This window comes from Patella vulgata, chromosome 2 (assembly GCF_932274485.2).
Source record: "Patella vulgata chromosome 2, xgPatVulg1.2, whole genome shotgun sequence".
In the NCBI taxonomy this organism is placed as follows: Eukaryota; Metazoa; Mollusca; class Gastropoda; family Patellidae; genus Patella; species Patella vulgata.
This window is the reverse complement of record NC_065880.2, coordinates 11,543,844-11,563,146: the sequence shown is the minus strand read 5'-3', so window position 1 is coordinate 11,563,146 and position 19,303 is coordinate 11,543,844. Positions and strand designations below refer to the sequence as shown.

Below are 19,303 nucleotides of genomic sequence, written 5' to 3'. Positions count from 1 at the left end.
GGATGGCTTGTGAATCTGTAATATCCCCGTCAAACCGGGGCGGCGCCCTTACTGCGCAGCTACGGCGAAGGAAAATGGTCCCAGAGCGCGTCAAGATCGCCATAAGCGTGGCGGAAACGCCAGATATCGTGCTGTGGTCTCCTTGGTCGCAACTGATCGCCGAGTTACGGCGTTTGTTTTGAGCATGTTCGAAACAAACGTCAAGGTTCTGTTCGATTCTACCCGGAAAGCTGTGAGAACGCGGTTTTTTCAAGTTTGTAATTCTTTGAGACATTTACTCACGCTGTGTTCACGTTTACCGGCGACCTTGTGCATTTTCTGATCGCCGTACGGTCGCAGCAGCGCAGTAAGAACGCCACCCCGGTCTGACGTGGGCATAAACTACAATCGACACTCGGAGATTGAAACAATGATTTGTATTGAAATCAGGACCGAGAGAGAGAGAGAGAGAGAGGGGGGGGGGCAGCTGGGCCCTGAGGTTAATAAAAAAAATTATATCAAAAATGTACCGCTTCTTGATCGTAAAGTAGTAGAAAACCGGCGACTTTTCTGAATGTGTGTACCTAGTGGCGTGGATAAATTGTACCGGGCTCTGACAGGGAATTGGGGCCTTTTCCATGGCAATGGTGCGCGCGCCAGTGTCGTGCCCTGCCGCCAGTGATCATGCATGCGATTAAACATACATTATGCACGAGCTAAATCTGTCTATTGCAGGTCTTTCTTTAGGCCTGAAATGTTTTCTAAATTATTAATTAGACATTAATTAACCTATCCAGACCATAATCAACTCTAGATGGCATCGCTAGCCTGCGATCTTTAGTGAATTTTGAGCCGATTTACTGCATAACTTTCCTTCACGATTTAACGATTAAATGGATAATCGAGACTATGCTGTTTATCGTACTGACTTTAGTAATGATGTTCAAGGAAATTTCAACCGCTGAGTTCTCGGTTCATAGTGGATCAATTTGAATGAAATTCTCAGAAAATTGCCTTTACATTATCTAGTTTTTAACTGCCAACTCGTTATTGAATCTCTTTAATGATCACGTATGTAGGTTGACTAGTATCCGATCATTAGAAACGAAACTGAAAGAGAAACTTTTACTTTCGTCCTCGTTTCGTTAGGCGCTAAAAGTCTCGATGTTTTGCGATATTTTTTGCCAATTGTGACCTCTTGGTGACCAATGACAGCCTGATTCGTCACTAATAATATATATCCGGGAGAATAAGACACTATTTATGGATAACAATTACTATGGTTTATTTCACTGCGACGTTTCAACAAGATTTCACAAGTCCATACATATATCAACACAAATAGAGAGAGAGAGAGAGAGAGAGAGAGAGAATGGGGTTTAACGTCCACTCGACACAAACTAGGTCATTTCGGGACTAACAAATGGTTTAATTTTATTTACATAATTCGCTTGCGCGTAGGGGTCTTTAGCAGTGGGAGGAAACCGGAGACCCCGGAGAAAACCCACGAGGTTGGACAGGCGACCCTACTCCTTGCCACGTACAACCGGGGATTCGAAACCACGCCAGTTGACTCAATGACAGACTTTATGATACAGCTCGCGCACGCTAACCATTCAGCCATCCACCCCCCCCCCCCTCCCCAACACAAATAGATAAAATATCCGGGAGAAGGTTTGTTTATTTTGATGAGGCTATTGATGAGTTCGCTTCCAAGTGTGCACGAAAAGTTCGTTTGAAACTAGTTCACAACACATAATTAAGGGTATTGAAACAAAAATAAACGAATAGTTTATGTGATAAAAATATATCCTTTTTGATATTGTGGCGTCTGATGGTCACGGTTTTTGCATTTCCATTTAATTGCCTGTTGAAAATTTCCTGTCAAAATCGTGTATCTGATTATTATTAAATCAATAAAACTTAAACGTAGTACATGTATTTGATATGTCATCATAATATGATGTGTTAATTCTCAGTTTCTGCGTTTTAGCACAGTGGCCTCTAGTTACTGTAGCACCATGGGCCTTCTGTCAGACGTGGAGAGCGGGTGACCCTAACCGTTCGCCACATCCTACGTACGACCCATGCATCTTTTCTTACTACATATCTTAGTAGCCTTGTGATCGTCTAGAATTTGTCTCTAACTGTATTTGCTTCTGCTTCACGTTGTATATTTACTTCTTAATGTTTTCGTCAGACGTTTGTCTTACCGGGAATAACAATGCAACAGTTCGTTTTTACATTTTAAATATCATAGCTGCTTACATATGAATACAATGCATAATAGAATAAAGTCATTCTTTCAAACCTCATTCAGCCAGACTCGTTGGGCGAGTCTGCTGACAGAAACTGTTACATCTTTCCGCTTCTGGAATCAAGCTGTTGTCTGACAATGGCCCACGAATATGATAGTTTTGTATCTTTGGGCTTTGGACCTTCAATTATCTAATTGGTCAAATATGATGTAAATAATTACAGAGATTGGTCAAACTAAACCAAATGATGCAATAGGTAAATTTCCAGTCACATGTTTTTTAATACAATCTATCCTTGAACTTGGATCCTCTTTCCTGTTATTGTACTATTTCATAAACAATTAATTTGCGTTTTAAATAAACTCATATCATAGTTAATATACTGACAATAGAGAATAATTTGTAAAGATAAAAATATTGTTTAAACCATCTTATATCTCTATTCTCAACGACGATATGAGAGAGAGAGAGAGAGAGAGAGAGAGAGAGATGGGGTTTAACGTCCACTCGAAACAAACTAGGTCATTTCGAGACCAACATATGGTTAAGTCTTATTTCAATAATTTGCTTGTGCGTAGGGATCTTTAGCAGTGGGAGAAAAACAGAGGACCTGGAGAAAACCCACGAGGTTGGACAGGTGACCCTACTCCTTGTCACGTACAACCGGGGATTCAAAACCACGCCAATCGCCAGTTGTTGACTCAGTGACAGACCTTATGACACAGCGCGCACGTGCTAACCATTCGGCCATCCATGACTCCCCCCCCCCTCCATGTTATAGAATTGTTAACGCGTATATTTTAAAGGACTGTAACCCTTTCACATCATTATGTTATTTTAAAATTGTCTTATTTTCGAAGATGAAATTGAAAGCCAGATATTATAGCTTTCCATGTGCAATACTTTTTTTCTGGAAAATTATTTCTATGTTAATGCATCAATGCTATTAGAAAATTACACAGTTGTTATTGTATTTGCAACCAGAATGGAGAGAGAGAGAGAGAGAGAGAGAGAGAGAGAGGGCGGTAACGTAAACTCGACACAAACTAGATCATTTCGGAACCAACAATTTTATATTAATAATTCGCTTGCGCGTGGGAGTCTTTAGCAGTGGGAGGAAACCGAAGAAAACCCACGGGGTTGGACAGGCAACCCTACTCCTTGTCACGTACAACCGGGGAATCGAAACCACCCCAGTTGACTTAATGGCTGACCTTATGATACAGCGCGCACGTGCTAACCATTCGGCCATCCAACCCCTCATCCAGAATAGCAGTTAATATATTTGGAAATTTGATTGGAATAAGACTTGGAACTCTATATTAAAGATACATTATGGGAGATTCGATAAGAAGTTGGCAGTTCTCACTATAATAGTTAAAAACTAGATAATGTAAAGGCAATTTGCTGAAAATTTCATTCAAATTGATCCACTATGAACCGAGAACTAAGCGGTTGAAATTTCCGGCTAGTCTTGAACATCATTACTAAAGTCAGTACGATAAACAGCATAGTCTCGATTATCCATTGTTATGCAGTAAATCGGATCAAAATCCACTAAAGATCGCAGGCTAGCGATGACATCTAGAGTTGATTATGGTCTGGATAGGTTAATTAATGTCTAATTAATAATTTAGAAAACATTTCAGGCCTAAAGAAAGACCTGCAATGGACAGATTTAGCTCGTGCATAATGTATGTTTAATCGCATGCATGATCACTGGCGGCAGGGCACGACACTGGCGCGCGCACCATTGCCATGGAAAAGGCCCCAATTCCCTGTCAGAGCCCGGTACAATTTTTCCACGCCACTAGGTACACACATTCAGAAAAGTCGCCGGTTTTCTACTACTTTACGATCAAGAAGCGGTACATTTTTGATATAATTTTTTTTATTAACCTCAGGGCCCAGCTGCCCCCCTCTCTCTCTCTCTCTCTCTCTCTCTCTCTCTCTCTCGGTCCTGATTTCAATACAAATCATTGTTTCAATCTCCGAGTGTCGATTGTAGTTTATGCCCACGTCAGACCGGGGTGGCGTTCTTACTGCGCTGCTGCGACCGTACGGCGATCAGAAAATGCACAAGGTCGCCGGTAAACGTGAACACAGCGTGAGTAAATGTCTCAAAGAATTACAAACTTGAAAAAACCGCGTTCTCACAGCTTTCCGGGTAGAATCGAACAGAACCTGCAATAGACCTGCAATAGACAGATTTAGCTCTGGCATAATGTATGTTTAAATGGGTTATAGGACTAAGACTAGTAACTGCCGTCACTAAACCCACCAATGTAGTACATTTATTTCTAAACACCCCCGCTAGAGGAGGTCACAACCGTTAATAAACACTTTATTCCGATTGTTCTCCAAGTCTGTGAATTTCATTTTGGGGGGTATTGTGACACCACGAGCGTTATCAATGGCAAGGACTTTCGGTGAGACGTATTCTTGCTTTCTGTTGATGTCAAGGTCGTCTGTGCATTGGCCGAGAAAGTTCATCCCGATTTTCCGACGTAGTTTCCCATTGTCAGTGATGCAGGACAGAGGGCCTGACAAGGACAGCTGTCTAGTCCTTCGGATGAGACGAAAAACCGAAGTCCCGTGTAAACATTGGAATGCACTTAAACCCAATTTCATTTCATTTCATTTTCATAAACCATTCAGTAAATAGACATGAATATGAATATCTACCCTTTTAAAAACGAAGGCGAAAGGATAGGTTTGTAAACTGTTTCTTGATTGGTTCGTAGACTACAGCTACAATCAAGGCCAGGGCAGATAATTTGAAATCGTGAAAACCCTATCGATTAACCCAGGGTATCGTGGAGTAGAATGAGTACACTGGGGATACCGAGGATGGTAATATATCAGATGACTGTGACATGTTGGACTTTTTGTGGATATAAAGATTAAGATTATCAGAATGTTCAAAAACAAATTATAGATGGGGTTTAACGTCATTTCGGGGACTAACAATTTTATTTCATTAATTCGCTTACGCGTAGGGGTCTTTAGCAGTGGGGAAGGGGGGCGGAGAAAACCCACAAGGTTGGACAGACGACCCTACAGCTTGCTACGTACATAAGGGTAATGGAAACCACGCCAGTTGACTCAATGACAGGTGTGGGAAGGCTCATTGTCAAGAGCGAGAGAGAGATTCTTCTCCCTTCCCAGTCTAATTATGGACTTCCCGCCTGTTTTCGGACTCCGACAATCGAATTGTTTGCTAGCGTGACTCGTTGTGACAAGTTTAACAATGTATGTAGATTGTTTACAGGTTCTCGTGACATGCTTCATATAATATAAAAAAATCAAATTTTAATTAGATTGATTTAAAATTAGATGGTAAATATAAAAAAAAAATAACTGCAACCGTTGATGTTGCCCTTTAAACGAAAGATTGGAATTGTCTCCTATGTCTTACAGCATTTGTGTTTCTAAAGGAAGTTGACAGCAATTATATTCTGGTTATTGAATTTTGCCTTATATGTGTATTTGTTGGAACAGCGGTATACCAATTAAAACGTCAGACGTCGATCTTGTTGTGAGAGTACACTCGTTAAACAGATTGTGTGCTAAAGTGAACCGGCTATCACAATACCAAGAACAAAATGAGCAAGGCATGAAATATTAGTAATATGCACGTGTTTTCGAGTATATATTGTTGACTGAATACGAAATGTTTTTGAATCTGTCTACCGCCTACGCTACCCCCCATTGTCAATGTACATTGAACAATACTCCTCGTAGTGTTTCGTTTGATTATACCTAATCCCACTCAACACTGCCGTAATGAAAGCAAATCAAATGAGGTTTAACGTTCTACTGTTCTGCTCCTAACCTGGGCTAATGAAGACGGGCATACGCCATACAGTGTGCTATGAGGGAAATTTTGCCCGGGCAGCGGCTCTACGGCCTACTCTTATATAGAATTCCAAATGCCAAGGGATCTTTTACGTGCACGCCAATGTGTACACGGGGCCTCGGTTTTTCGTCCCACCCGAACGACTAGACAGCTGTACTTATCAGGCCCTCCCATAATGAAAGCAAATTTCTGTTCCAAATTATGACTGGTCAATAGTCCGATAAACAACCAATATCTAACTGCGTTTCAATATCATTCGGATATAAACAGAGCTCCCAAATATGTTTACATAACGTAACGCCCAATTAACCAGTAATTAGCCGAATATTGCAGGAAAACTAATTTCGTGACCAAATGAGGCTATCAAAAACGGTTACAATGTAAACAATACTGTTTGGAGACGAACATTACTTTCACCGGTTTTAATAGTTCCTTTAGGAAATGTCTCTGATCGGACGAATTTTTTATTTTTCCCCAAAAGGAACCATTTCCCACCATATCTGATACAAATTTATAATAATTCAACACTATTTGCAAACAGAATTTAGCGAGTAAATAAACATACGGTCTGCGCATTTTCGAGTCTCGTAATGACTGATCAGTTGAAACGCATTTTGTGTACTTATTTAATCGCAAAATTTTTACTTGAAAATAGAATTGAATTATTATAAATGTGTGTCAGCTGTGGCAAGAATGATTCCTTTTGCGAACAAAGAAGAATCACGGTGCAAAATAGTCCGTAAGGTTTCAAAAATAGCCTTAGAACAGAGGTGGGGCTGGGGAAGAGCGGTATTTTCATATTGCAGCTATATAGTGACGGATATGAACTGTCATCGGACATCGTCCGATTGGAGACAGTTCCTAAAAGAACTACGTTTTTAATACCTTAAATCACTGTCCAAAGTTTAAGGGACTCCAGATTAAACGAAGTGGTGTACTTAGGAGAGATTTGATTGAAGAATAGACAAACTCCCTCAAAAGATCAAGTGTCAGGGGGATATTTCGGACCATTGCTTCTGGAAGTTACCTGAGGTAAGTTTTAGTGTAATGATATCTAATATCGCTCCACTAGGAGTTACCAAATCTTGAAAATAGCGAAGATCTATCGGTGTTTTTCTTTGTGTAAATATACTTAAACTGACAGATATTAAAGCGTTATTGAAGACGCATTGCCTACATGGCCAATAGTTATGTTATCATTGAAGTTAGCATTCAAATCTCCAATTTACACATTCCTTTTTAACTGACAAAACAATCATATGACATTATCCAGAAGTCCGTCAGGGCCAGCGGAAGCAATTCTTAATTTGGGGGGGGGGGGGGGTGTCTATCACCCTAGGACAGTGGTTCTCAACCCTTTATGCCATAGGCACACCTTGGAACACATGAAAATTAGCGGCACACCTAGCTAAATATTTATGAAAAATATCTGAATTTTGCAAAATAAAAACATGGCAAGTCATAGGCGGCATACAACCGTAGACAGATACTAGTCATAAGACACATAGAATGACTCAAACTAAATAAAGAAAAACACAGGTATGAACATACCAGTAGACACCAGTGAATACTCAATTGGGATCATGTGGATTTTCACACTTTCTTAGTGTTCCGTTCAGAATTTCGCGGCACCCTTATGAAGATCTCGCGGCACACCCCTGTGCAGCGGCACACTGGTTGAGAATCACTGCCCTAGGACTTTAGGCGAGGGTCCGGGAGCCGCTTAGGTCCTGGAAACTTCCGGTGGTCTAGATCTTCGGTGACGCTTTCTAAGCGATTTCTGGATAGAAAAATTACTTAGTAATGAAGTGAAGATTTAATTCTGTTTTAAATCCCGACCATGAAAACAATGCAGTCGATGGCGGTTTCCCGTGATGCTGATAACACCTATGCTGTGGACACTCTAGAGGTCACAATTTTTATCCGATTTTGATAACCCAAAGATCTCGGTTCCTGTCGATATTGGACCGTAACTTCTCCCCAGATTGTACGAAAAATCACAGTTTGAGCTTGTGGGCCCCTGTAGAGGTCACAATTTTTAATGATTGTAAAAACCGTTCAAATATATCACCGTTACATCATAATTATGATTTATTCCGGATTTCCTGAAAAGAGGAAGGAAACTTCCCGTTGAATGGTCGCTCCCCTTTACACTATTAGAGTAAAAGTATGTAATACAAAGGTTGTGGACCTTCTAGAGGCAACAGTTTTTATCCGATTTCAACGAAAATTAAAACAAGTGTTCAGCATCACTAGTTCCTTGATTGAGTTCAAGTTTGGTGCGAATCCGTTTGAATGAAGTTTGTTAACCTTCCAGAGGCTACAATTTTTGTCCGATACATGCGATGAGAATCAAACAATGTGTTAAGTATCAAAAGTTCTTGAATGAGTTTCACTTTGGTATGCGTCAGAATTCGACTCTATAGAGATATAGTCCCGGCTATAAAATGCGAGAAAAACTATATCCCGTCGTGTTTTAATTATCCAATGGTTCCCCCTTGTCAGTGATGCAGAACGGAGGGCCTGACAAGGACAGCTGTCTAGTACTTTGGATGAGACGAAAAACCGAGGTCCCGTGTATACATTGGAATGCACGTAAAAGATCCCTTGGCAGTTGGAATTCGATATAAGAGTAGGCGATAGTGCCGCTGCCCTGGCAAAATTTCCCTCCTAGCACACTTTATGGCGTATGCCCGTCTTCATTAGCCCAGTAGGAGAACAGTAGGACGTTAAACCCCATTTCATTTCATTTCATTATCCAATCTTTCGAAGGTGAAGTTAACTAATCGCGACCCAGTCAGGGATTAGTATAGTCAGTAGCAGGGGTGGTTCCTCTGAAAGTCTACGTTTGTCTTTTAGAAGTCTCACTTCTATGTTAAAATCAGGCCTCGTCCAGTTACGTCACTGAATAGTTACTAACGTGCAATAAACTGGATAAAAGAGTTCTTGCGGTAGCCTACTTGCTGTACTTGTTCTAAATTATCCAAGAGCGGGGCTTATATCGTTCTTACAACGGAGAGCAACTGGCCTCAGCTGACTTCAACTGAAAGGGGTGGACCTTAGCGCCTCTTACAACTCGAAGCAACTAGTTGCAGTTAGTTGATGCCAGTTGCCCATGTTTAACTTTCTGCGACTCGCGGCAACATGAGTGCTCTAACGCATGGCTTCAACTCGTTTCCATGGAAACAAATTCACGTGTCACGATAAATATGTCGTGTGACAGTGTAAATAGGCAAAATGGAAGCTAACCGAGGCACCAACTTTCAAGTGTCGATAATGTCGACAATAATGTAATAGCGGAATTGTGGCAAGATCATGTGTATAAATTAATTAACAATCACGTGTTAATTGTTATTGCTATCAGCTCCGTGTCGGGCTCAGTTGCTGATTTGATTGACCGGTGCACACTTGCAGCTTGTTGAAAGCAGTTGCCCCCAGTTGCAATGTCGACACAGGCCCCGCAAAGATCCTGTATTTGTATTCCGTATATTTTTCTTGCTACCGCGTGCGGTACTTAAGACCCCCCCCCCCACCATCCGCACAACGACAAATCCAACACAATACATATACCACATTACGTAAACTGACAAACTGACTGTGCCGGCAGCGAAAAGACGTTTTCAAATACAGTAAATCAAAAGCCCCCCCCCCCCATTTCCCAAAAATCAGCATGAAATATTTTTAAGGGATTCCAATGACCTATTGGTAATTTCTGAATCTACCTATATGCCATTTATCAATAACTCAAATAATCACATATCTGCTATAAATAACCTGGCCTTAACAAATAGATTTAGCCTAGTGTCAACAGGGCCGGTTGTAGAAAATGCGGGGCGCAATTTGAGAGGAACGAAGTTACAGGAATACATTGTAGGGTATGAATAACTTTAACTAGACCTATATTCATTCATATTTAAGGCCAACTATGCTTTACTTCACAATTAGGGGGTTTGGATGGACAAATGGTTAGCACGTGCGCGCTGTATCATAAAGCCTGTCATTAAGTCAACTGGCGTGGTTTCGAATCCCCGGTTATACGTGACAAGGAGTTGGGTCGCCTGTCCAACCTCGTGGGTTTTCTCCGGGTCCCCGGGTTTCCTCCCACTGCTAAAGACCCCTACGCGCAAGCGCATTATTGAAATAAAATTAAACCATATGTTAGTCCCGAAATGACCTAGTTTAAGCGAGTGGACGTTAAACCCCATTCTCTCTCTCTCTCTCCCTCTTCACAATTAATAATTGATTAATACATATATACAGTTAAAGTATTGATGGGAGTTTTACTGCTGCCAGATTGCCTTGAAAATTTTTAAGTTAATGAGCTGCGAGGTCCCCATCTAGTGCGGGGTAAAATTTGGGGAAATGGGTCAAATGTGTTAACGGGCCTGTAACTAGGGGGGCGCAAAAAGTTTCCCCCCCCCCCCCCGGTGAAAAAATTGTCGACCATTAAAAAAATACTGATACATTGTCCGTCAATTTTACTGTACCCCTGAAAACACTTCCCGCCCCCTCGTTGCACTGAGCTGGCTACCGCCCTGTGTGCTAAAAACCGGCCCTGCATACCAGACAGAGTATCTTAGTTCTTACACACGGGACCAGGGGCGGATCTAGGAATTTTGGCAGGAGGGGGTTTGCTAGGTCCCCGAGACAATGTATCTCCCCCCCCCCCTCCCGCATGGTCTCTATCGTCATTTTGGCGTATATACATACACACTGAGCTTTTTAAACATTCAACATCTCGTTTGACGTCAATTTTTATTACGAATTAATACAATGACATTGTGATTCAATTTCATGGATGCAAAGCATCAATTGTGAAATCACATAACGTCTATATCATTATCTCGTGCTTTGAGTGCCCATCCTGACCCACATCTGACGATAAGGGATAAAGCACACGGCCGAGAAACTATTGAAATAAAAAGTTTTGATTTACAAAAAAATTTATGTAGCTGAGCAGGGGGGGGGGGGGGATCGACCCCTCTGGATCCGCCCTTGGGGACATGTACGTAGTTTCACATTTCTTATAACAACGATGCGCCATTGGTATTTGGCGCTAGAATATCAAATTTCCCATAGCTTAGTCCATGCTAATATGTATCCGGGTTGATTTTTTAACATTTAATTAAGAAAACAAAATCAAATTAACAACGCTAGATAATGTTCCAGGTTGGATTGAATTAGATTTAAAACAAGCCTATCGTTAAATTATCGTGGACAACAAAATGGCGGCAGACCTATTATTGCATAGATCGATGAAATTTAAGTTCCACATGTCGATGAAATTTCAATTCCAGATATCTTTTTAAATAATGAACAGAATTGAACCATATTGGACTGATATTCCTATTAGAGATTCATCTTTCACAATATTGTAGTTGACAAGTGATTCATATTGCTTAGAATGTCACATGCGGATTTTAATGTATCTCAGAGAGAGAGAGAGAGGGGGGAGAGAGAGAGAGAGAGACGGGTGGGGTGGGTAACGTCTTCTCGATACAAACTAGGTTATTTTGTGGCACTAGCATATGGTTCACTTTTATTTCAATTATTCGCTTGCGCGTTGGGATCTAGCAGAGGGAGGAAACTTGAGGACCCGGAGAAAACCCACGAGGTTGGACAGGCGGGCAAGCACTAACCATTCGGCCATACCCACACACACACGCACACACCTAACGATTAGAAAACATTGAACTAATTCAAGCGATAAAATCAGAATTGAAAATGTTTTAAGTTTTATTGATAAATCCAAAAACATGATAGTGTGGATAAAGGCCGCCAGTCTAATCTTGTCGATTTCTTCAGCAGCTAAAGACATATCAGCATTAACTATATTATGTTAGTCCCGAAATGGTGTTTTTTTTCGTATCCCGTATTCACTAGTCCGGTTGAAGAACAATCTGATCAAGCACAGAAATTTATTTGCGGTCCTTATAAATTAGACAATAAACATATAGTTAACACAATAAATATTCCAAACTTACCTGAAAATGTTAAAAATACAAAAATTCCAAGTAAACATTTATTCAGTAATTGCCACAGCTCGCAAAGAGTCAACATTAGACCGTACTTGAAGTCCTAGCACCATCAAGTCCCAATATCATAAATTAACAATCAATTCAAACTATATTCTCTACGACATTGGTCTAGCAGGGCAGACGATGACCGCTGGTTTGACAAATATATAATACCGCCATTTCATAAGTCTGTCCAACAACTTGCTGTCACGTGATCTTAAGCACTGCCACCCTCGTATTAGAGTTATGTGACGTTTTTGTCTTATACGCCGCCCATATGTACCCGATACTTAACAATTACCGACACTGATAATCACGGCTACCCGACCCAATAACTACCTTACATCGAAGCAGTAATATGTTTATAATGGACTCAGGTGAAGAAATTGTAAATAATCTCTCAATTCCACCTTTAACCTAATCGATTGCCATGGATATTACTACACAAAGCAAGACGTTTATTGTCTATTTTTTTTTTGTATTCCGTCCCTCCTACTACAACTTAAAGAAATGTCATACTCGACAAATGTATCGTGCCTTTTATATCAAAGAGAAGGGAATAGACGCAGTGCGTGCCGTGACTTAAAGTTTTGAATTCTGTTGCTCTATTGTTCTGCCTGTGTAACAGAAAAACATAACGAACAACATGTTTCATTAATTGACATTTCTCTATGATGATGTTCTGTCGTCTTAATGTAATATTCTAAAATAACACATTATGACAACACTCCAGTTCGCTCGTCACTTTGTTGTCACTCCGTGAATCCATCGTGAAAGTAGTGAACATGTGTTTAATCTTCGCCGTTGATTGTATAGTTAGAGAGCGATCTTTGTTATTAGAATCGATCTTATCTAAATGAATATGATATACAATCATATTGTTTCATATATCTATACCCCGGTACATGTTTTATTCATTCCAAATTATATCGAACAGACTATCTCTTTGCTTTTATGTAAATAACGTGTATCAAACCGTTAAAGAGAAGTTTCGATATACAGGCGAAGGTGCGATCAATCGATCCTGAACGTTAATGAACATACGCCTTAGTATGCAAAGCCTTAATGAGTAACGAGAGAGAGAGAGAGATGGGGTTTAACGTCCACTCGACACAAACTAGGTCATTTCGGGACTAACATATGGTTTAATTTTATTTCAATAATTCGCTTGCGCGTAGGGGTCTTTAGCAGTGGGAGGAAACCGGAGGACCCGGAGAAAACCCACCAGGTTGGACAGGCGACCCTAATCCTTGTCAAATACAACCGGAATAAGTAACAAAGATAGGAATTTGTTTCCTATATGGACCTCCCAACATCTCATTCACACCCACAACCATCTTGCCTTTTATTCAGTACATGGCCACGCCTACGATCGGTTGGACTTTTAATGATGAACTCGAAGAAAAAAGGACAAAATAGTTGGTAATCTAATATTGAAAGTGGAATATTCCGTTCTCTATCGATACATTTGCCCTTACTACAAATGTCGATACATTTATTTTTATATAGATAGAAATGATTAGTGAATGGATATTCCGTGTCCAACGGTAATATATGATTTAAATTGTAGGCGGATAAAGCCATCTGCTATGTACGAGCGTATGTTCATATCACTCCTTCCTATTGCCGTATCTAAAATATATGTACATGCGTTTTGCAGAAGCCACAGGTAACAACGTATCTAAGTCTATTTACGGATACATCAATCTACTTTTAAATATATTGCTGTATATTGGAAATGAAATGAAATGAAATGGGGTTTAACGTCCTACTGTTCTGCTCCTATACTGGGCTAATGAAGACGGGCATACGCCATACAGTGTGCTATGAGGGATATTTTTCCCGGGGAGCGGCACTATCGCCTACTCTTATATCAAATCCAACTGCCAAGGGATCTTTTACGTGCATTCTAATGTATACACGGGACCTCGGTTTTTCGTCTCATCCGAAAGACTAGACAGCTGTCCTTGTCAGGCCCTCCGTTCTGCACCACTGACAAGGGGAAACCACGTCGGAAAATCTGGATGAACTTTCTCGGCCAATGCAGGGATCAAACACCCGACCTCCAGGCTAGCGAGCCAGCGTCTCCGTATGAAAATCACAAGCTGGTACGTAGTTAAGTCCCCTGTAAAAGTCTATCTCTGTTGTTTTGATAATCCATATAGATTAAGTTGTCCTATTAGCACCACAGTTCCACGGATAGCTGACGCATGATTTGGAAATTCAAAAGATTTCTCTATCATGACCACCAGCTGAACAAACCTATTTATTATCATAAACTCATTTGTGACTTAGAGTGTAATGACGGAGGGCCTGGCAAGGGACAACGTATAGTCGTTACGGATGGGGCGAAAAACGGAGGTCCCGTGTACACATTGGCGTGCTCGTAAAATAACCCCTGACATTTGGAATTCGAAATAAGAGTAGGCCGTCAGAACAAAATATCGTCATAGTATAATGGTTTGGTAATCTGCCAATCGCTAATATAATTAATGTTTCTTAAATTAACCACTTTCAGATCAACAGACTAGTTATCTGTTATATCCGAAGAAAGAATTAACACCTCTAAAATAGCACACTGTGGCGTAGGCCTTAGTACAGTTGTCCGGACAAAATTCCCCTCATAACTCACTGTATGGCGCATACCCGTCTTCATTAGTCCGGGGGGGGGGGTGGATGGCCGAATAGTTAGCACGTGCGCGCTGTATCATAAGGTCTGGCGTGGTTTCGAATCCCCGGTTGTACGTGACAAGAGTAGGATCGCCTGTCCAACCTCGTGGATTTTCTCGGGGTCCTCCGGTTTCCTCCCACTGCTAAAGACCCCTACGCACAAGCGAATTATTGAAATAAAATTGAACCATGTGTTAGTCCCGAAATGACGTAGTTTGTGTCTAGTGGACGTTAAACCCCATCTCTCTCTCTCCCTTTCTCTCTCTCTCTCTTATAAGCCCAGTCAGCGCAGATTAGTAGTAGGCCGTTAAACTCCATTTAATTATTCATTATAAAATGTTACAGGGCTTCAATGACAGAGAAATAATTTACTCGATTCAGTCTCAGAGAAGTTGATAAGTGGCAATAATTCCTTTACTCTCAAATACGATGCGACCAGTGGAATAAGCCAAGAATTTCGACAGGTTTTAATGGGCCAATTCATGTCTAATAGTAAGTGCAGGAGGACCGCACTACACGCAAAACAAAAATCTACAAGATAAACCTGTGGACAAGACAGAACATAGAAGCACCAAATAAACAAATATCAAATCAAGTGAATGGATCCAGGGACCAGCCGTAAGCATCCAATGCACTGTACAGTCCCGAGCCTGTAAGTTATACTTTGTTACGGTTGGTTTTAAATGGTTTAGGGTTTAACCTGAACTGCAGCACCAGGGTTAAACCTGTCTGAAACTCCACATGGTTAAACATACATTATGCAAGAGCTAAATCTGCCTATTGCAGGTCTTTCTTTAGGCCTGAAATGTTATATAAATTATTAATTAGACATTAATTAACTTATCAAGACCATAATCAACTCTCGATGTCATCGTATGTGTCGGATTTTCACTGGATTTGAATCCGATCTACCGCTCAACGGAATCTGTCTATGCTGCTCAACGCTCATTGATGATTAAATCCAAAAGTGGATAATCCAGACTATGTTTTTTATCCTGCCGACTTTTGTGATGATGATCGAGGCTATGCTTAAAATTCAATCGGTAATATCTCGGGTCAGAATGGAGCAATTGGACTCAAATTTTCAACATATTCTATTTACGTTATCGATTGTTTAATTATGATAGCCATAATGCTTCTTTAATCTTTGCGAACTGTTAATTCGATTGAAATGCTTACATAAGATACCTTGCATGGTGATATCAATAAATCCTTCCAGAAATATATTTAAATATAGGCGGGGGAGGGGGGCGAATGGTTAGCTCGTGCGCGCTGTATCATAAGGCCTGTCATTGAGTCAACTGGCGTGGTTTCGATTTCCCGTTTGTACGTGACAAGGAGTAGAGTCACCTGTCCAACCGCGTGGGATATATTTAAATAGAGAGAGAGAGAGGGAGAGTTTAACGTCCACTCGACACAAACTACGTCATTCCGGGACTAACACGTGGTTCAATTTTATTTCAACAATTTGCTTGCGCATAGGGGTGTTTAGCAGTGGGAGGAAACAGGAAGACCCGGAGAAATCCCACGCGGTTGGACAGGTGACTCTACTCCTTGTCACGTACAACCGGGGATTCGAAACCACGCCAGTCGACTCAATGACAGACTTTATGATACAGCGCGCGCACGCTAACCATTCAGCCATCCAACCCCCCTATTTAAATATACTTCATATACTGTGAGGTCTATATGAAGGCTCAAATTATTTCCAAAATGCCGTATTGAAGCACTATTATTTTGCATCTACAGCCCGCTTATAGTTCTACGTCTAACAATGGAATAAAATAGGTGTTTTAAGCAATTATGCAAGTTTGGGAGCCACGATGGGTAAGTGGGTAAGACGCTGGCTCGCTAGCCTGGAGGTCGCATGTTCGATTCCTACATTGGCCGAGAAATTTCAACGGGATTTTCCGACGTGGTTTCCCGTTGTCAAGAGTGCAGGACGGAAGGCCTGACAAGAACAGTTGTCTAGTCGTTCGGATATACACATTGGGTGGCATGTAAAAGATCCCTTGGCAGTTGAAATTTGATATAAGGGTAGGCCATAGTGTATGGCGTATGTCCGTCTTCATCAGCCCAGTCGGAGCAGAACAGTACAACGTTAAACCCCATTTCATTTTATTTCATTTTATGCAAGTTTAACTTTATAATCCAGTTACAAACCGGGTGATGACATGTGGAGTAGTAAAATACGGTACTTAAAGGGGTATTTCCGGTAGGGGTTATCTTCCCCTGTTTTGTTTACCTTAGCAACGTCTTATGGGCGTGGTTGTTGACCCTAGTTACGATAGAATCACGTGACAATGACGTAATATGAACACCTTGTCCGTTTAAATTTGAATTGTTGGGTGTGTGTGTTTGTAATGTTGTCCGCCTTTTTTTTAAAGGGGTGGGTGTTAACGGTTAATTGTAGTGCCGATGGAAACCCGTGGCAACTAGGTAATATGAAGTTGTGAGTTTAAATTTGAATTGTGGATAGGGGGGGGGGGGGGTCACCGTAATGAGCGTGCGTAGTTCACCACGAACCCGCGCGACCCCCGCCCGCCCAGTCCAGCCCGCCCAGTCCAGCCCGCCCGCGTCCGCCCGCACCCGCCCAGCCCGCCCGCGGACGCTCTGATCATCTTTTTATTCAATGTATTATTGGTGGTGTGAAACAAAATGTTTTATTTGTACCGCGCATGGGCTCCGCCTCGCCACGCCCCAACGTCTTTTTCGTCGTCGCTTCAACCCAAAGACCAAAACATATCCTAAAAGACATTCCCGTCAATTGTATGGTTAATTGTATTTGTTAATTGTATTTGTTAATTGTATTTGTTAATTGTATTTGTTAATTGTATTTGTTAATTGTATTTGTTAATTGTATCTGTTCATTTAGTCTTGTTATTTCCTCATTTAGTTGATTATTTATAATCTAATTATTCATAATCTAATTACTTTTTTTTTTTCATGAATTCTTTTTCATGAATTCTTTTTCATGAATTATTCATAATTCAATTATTTTTTTCATTATTTTTTTTTATTAATAAATTTCTTTTCATTAATTATTCAATTATTTTTTCATTATTTTTTTTTATTAATTAATTTCTTTTCATTAATTAATTTTTTTTCTCATTAATTCTTTTTTTTTTTCATTAATTCTTTTTTTTTTCATTAATTCTTTTTTTTCATTTTTTTTTTTTTAAAATTTATTTTTATTTATTTAAATTTGGTGAAATTATTTACTGGTCTGGTGGTAGTTCTCAATTTGATCTTTTGAATTTCACGACCAAAATTTGGTTTTAAATAAGAGAAATGAAACGAGTTTTAACGTCCATACTGACTAATAGGGACTAGATTAATATTTTGGAACTTGAATATTCTCAGATGTCACCAATCAAATAATTGTAGTCATTTGTAGTATTAAGTAATATATTAATTAGTATATTAATTGTTTATATTAATTGAGGTTAATCAAACTCGTGTACTTGTTTAAATAAATACAAGCTGTAAATCGTTAAGGTATGAGAAATGTTTTAAAATGATAATTGTAGGCATTATCGCATTAATTAATATGTTAATTAGTATATTAATTGTTTTATATTAATTAAGTTTAGTCTAACCCCAACGTACTTAAATGTTTTTATTTTAGCATTTGAAATATATTTAAGAAAAATAAAAGTGGTTACTTCTTTAAAAACCAGGTTAATATTACATTATGTATTTAAAAGATGTTTTAACAGATGTTTTTCGGGGTAGTAGGTGAACTTTTGACCGATATTCCAAAAAATGCCATGAACCTTTTTAAATAAGCCAATAACCTATATTCCTTCTATGCCAGTTTTTTTTTTTGCCGAGTTGCTAAAAAAACTACAAGCTGTATGCTGTTAACGCGTAAGAAAATGGCTTTAAAAAAACAAATATGACCAGATAATTGTAGTAATTAACGTATTAATTAATATGCAAATTGGTATATTAATTGTTTTATATTAATCGAGGTTAATTAAACTCACGTACTTGTTAAAAGATTACAAGCTGTATGTCGTTAACAGATGACAAAATGTTTTAAAAGTAAAAGTAGTATTAAGTAATATTTTAATTGGTGTATTAATTGTTTATATTAATTGCGGTTAATTAAACTCGCGTACTTGTTTAAATAAATACAAGCTGTACATCGTTAAGGTATGAGAAATGTTTTAAAATGATAATTGTAGTCATTATCGTATTAATTAATATGTTAATTAGTATATTAATTGTTTTATATTAATTCGGGTTAGTCTAACCCTAACGTACTTAAATGTTTTTATTTTAGCATTTGAAATATATTTAAGAAAAATAAAATTGGTTAGTTCATTAAAAACCAGGTTAATAATATTAATATTACATTATGTATTTAACAGATGTTTTTCGGGGTAGTAGGTGAACTTTTGACCGATATTCTAAAAAATGCAATGGACCTTTTTAAATATGCCAATAACCTCTATATTCCTTCTAGGCCAGTTATTTTTTTTTTTTTTTTTTTTTTTGCCGAGTTGTTAAAAAAA

The 19,303-nt window shown here is 39.5% G+C and overlaps 1 protein-coding gene across 2 annotated transcripts in view; it reads right to left on the bottom strand.

Moving 5' to 3' along the window:
• Window positions 1-12,458, bottom strand: part of LOC126809730 (neurotrophin-3) — a 52,183-nt gene extending 39,725 nt beyond the window's left edge. The window contains exon 1 of one of the 2 annotated variants that reach the window (XM_056099055.1): window positions 12,081-12,458. In XM_056099055.1, coding sequence (XP_055955030.1) covers window positions 12,081-12,156 — 76 coding nt within the window. In that variant the 5' untranslated portion in view covers window positions 12,157-12,458. Of the gene's footprint in view, window positions 1-2,290; window positions 2,355-12,080 lie in introns of those variants that run through there. The other variant, XM_056099056.1, reaches the window with a different exon arrangement.
• Window positions 12,459-19,303: the final 6,845 nt, after the last annotated feature.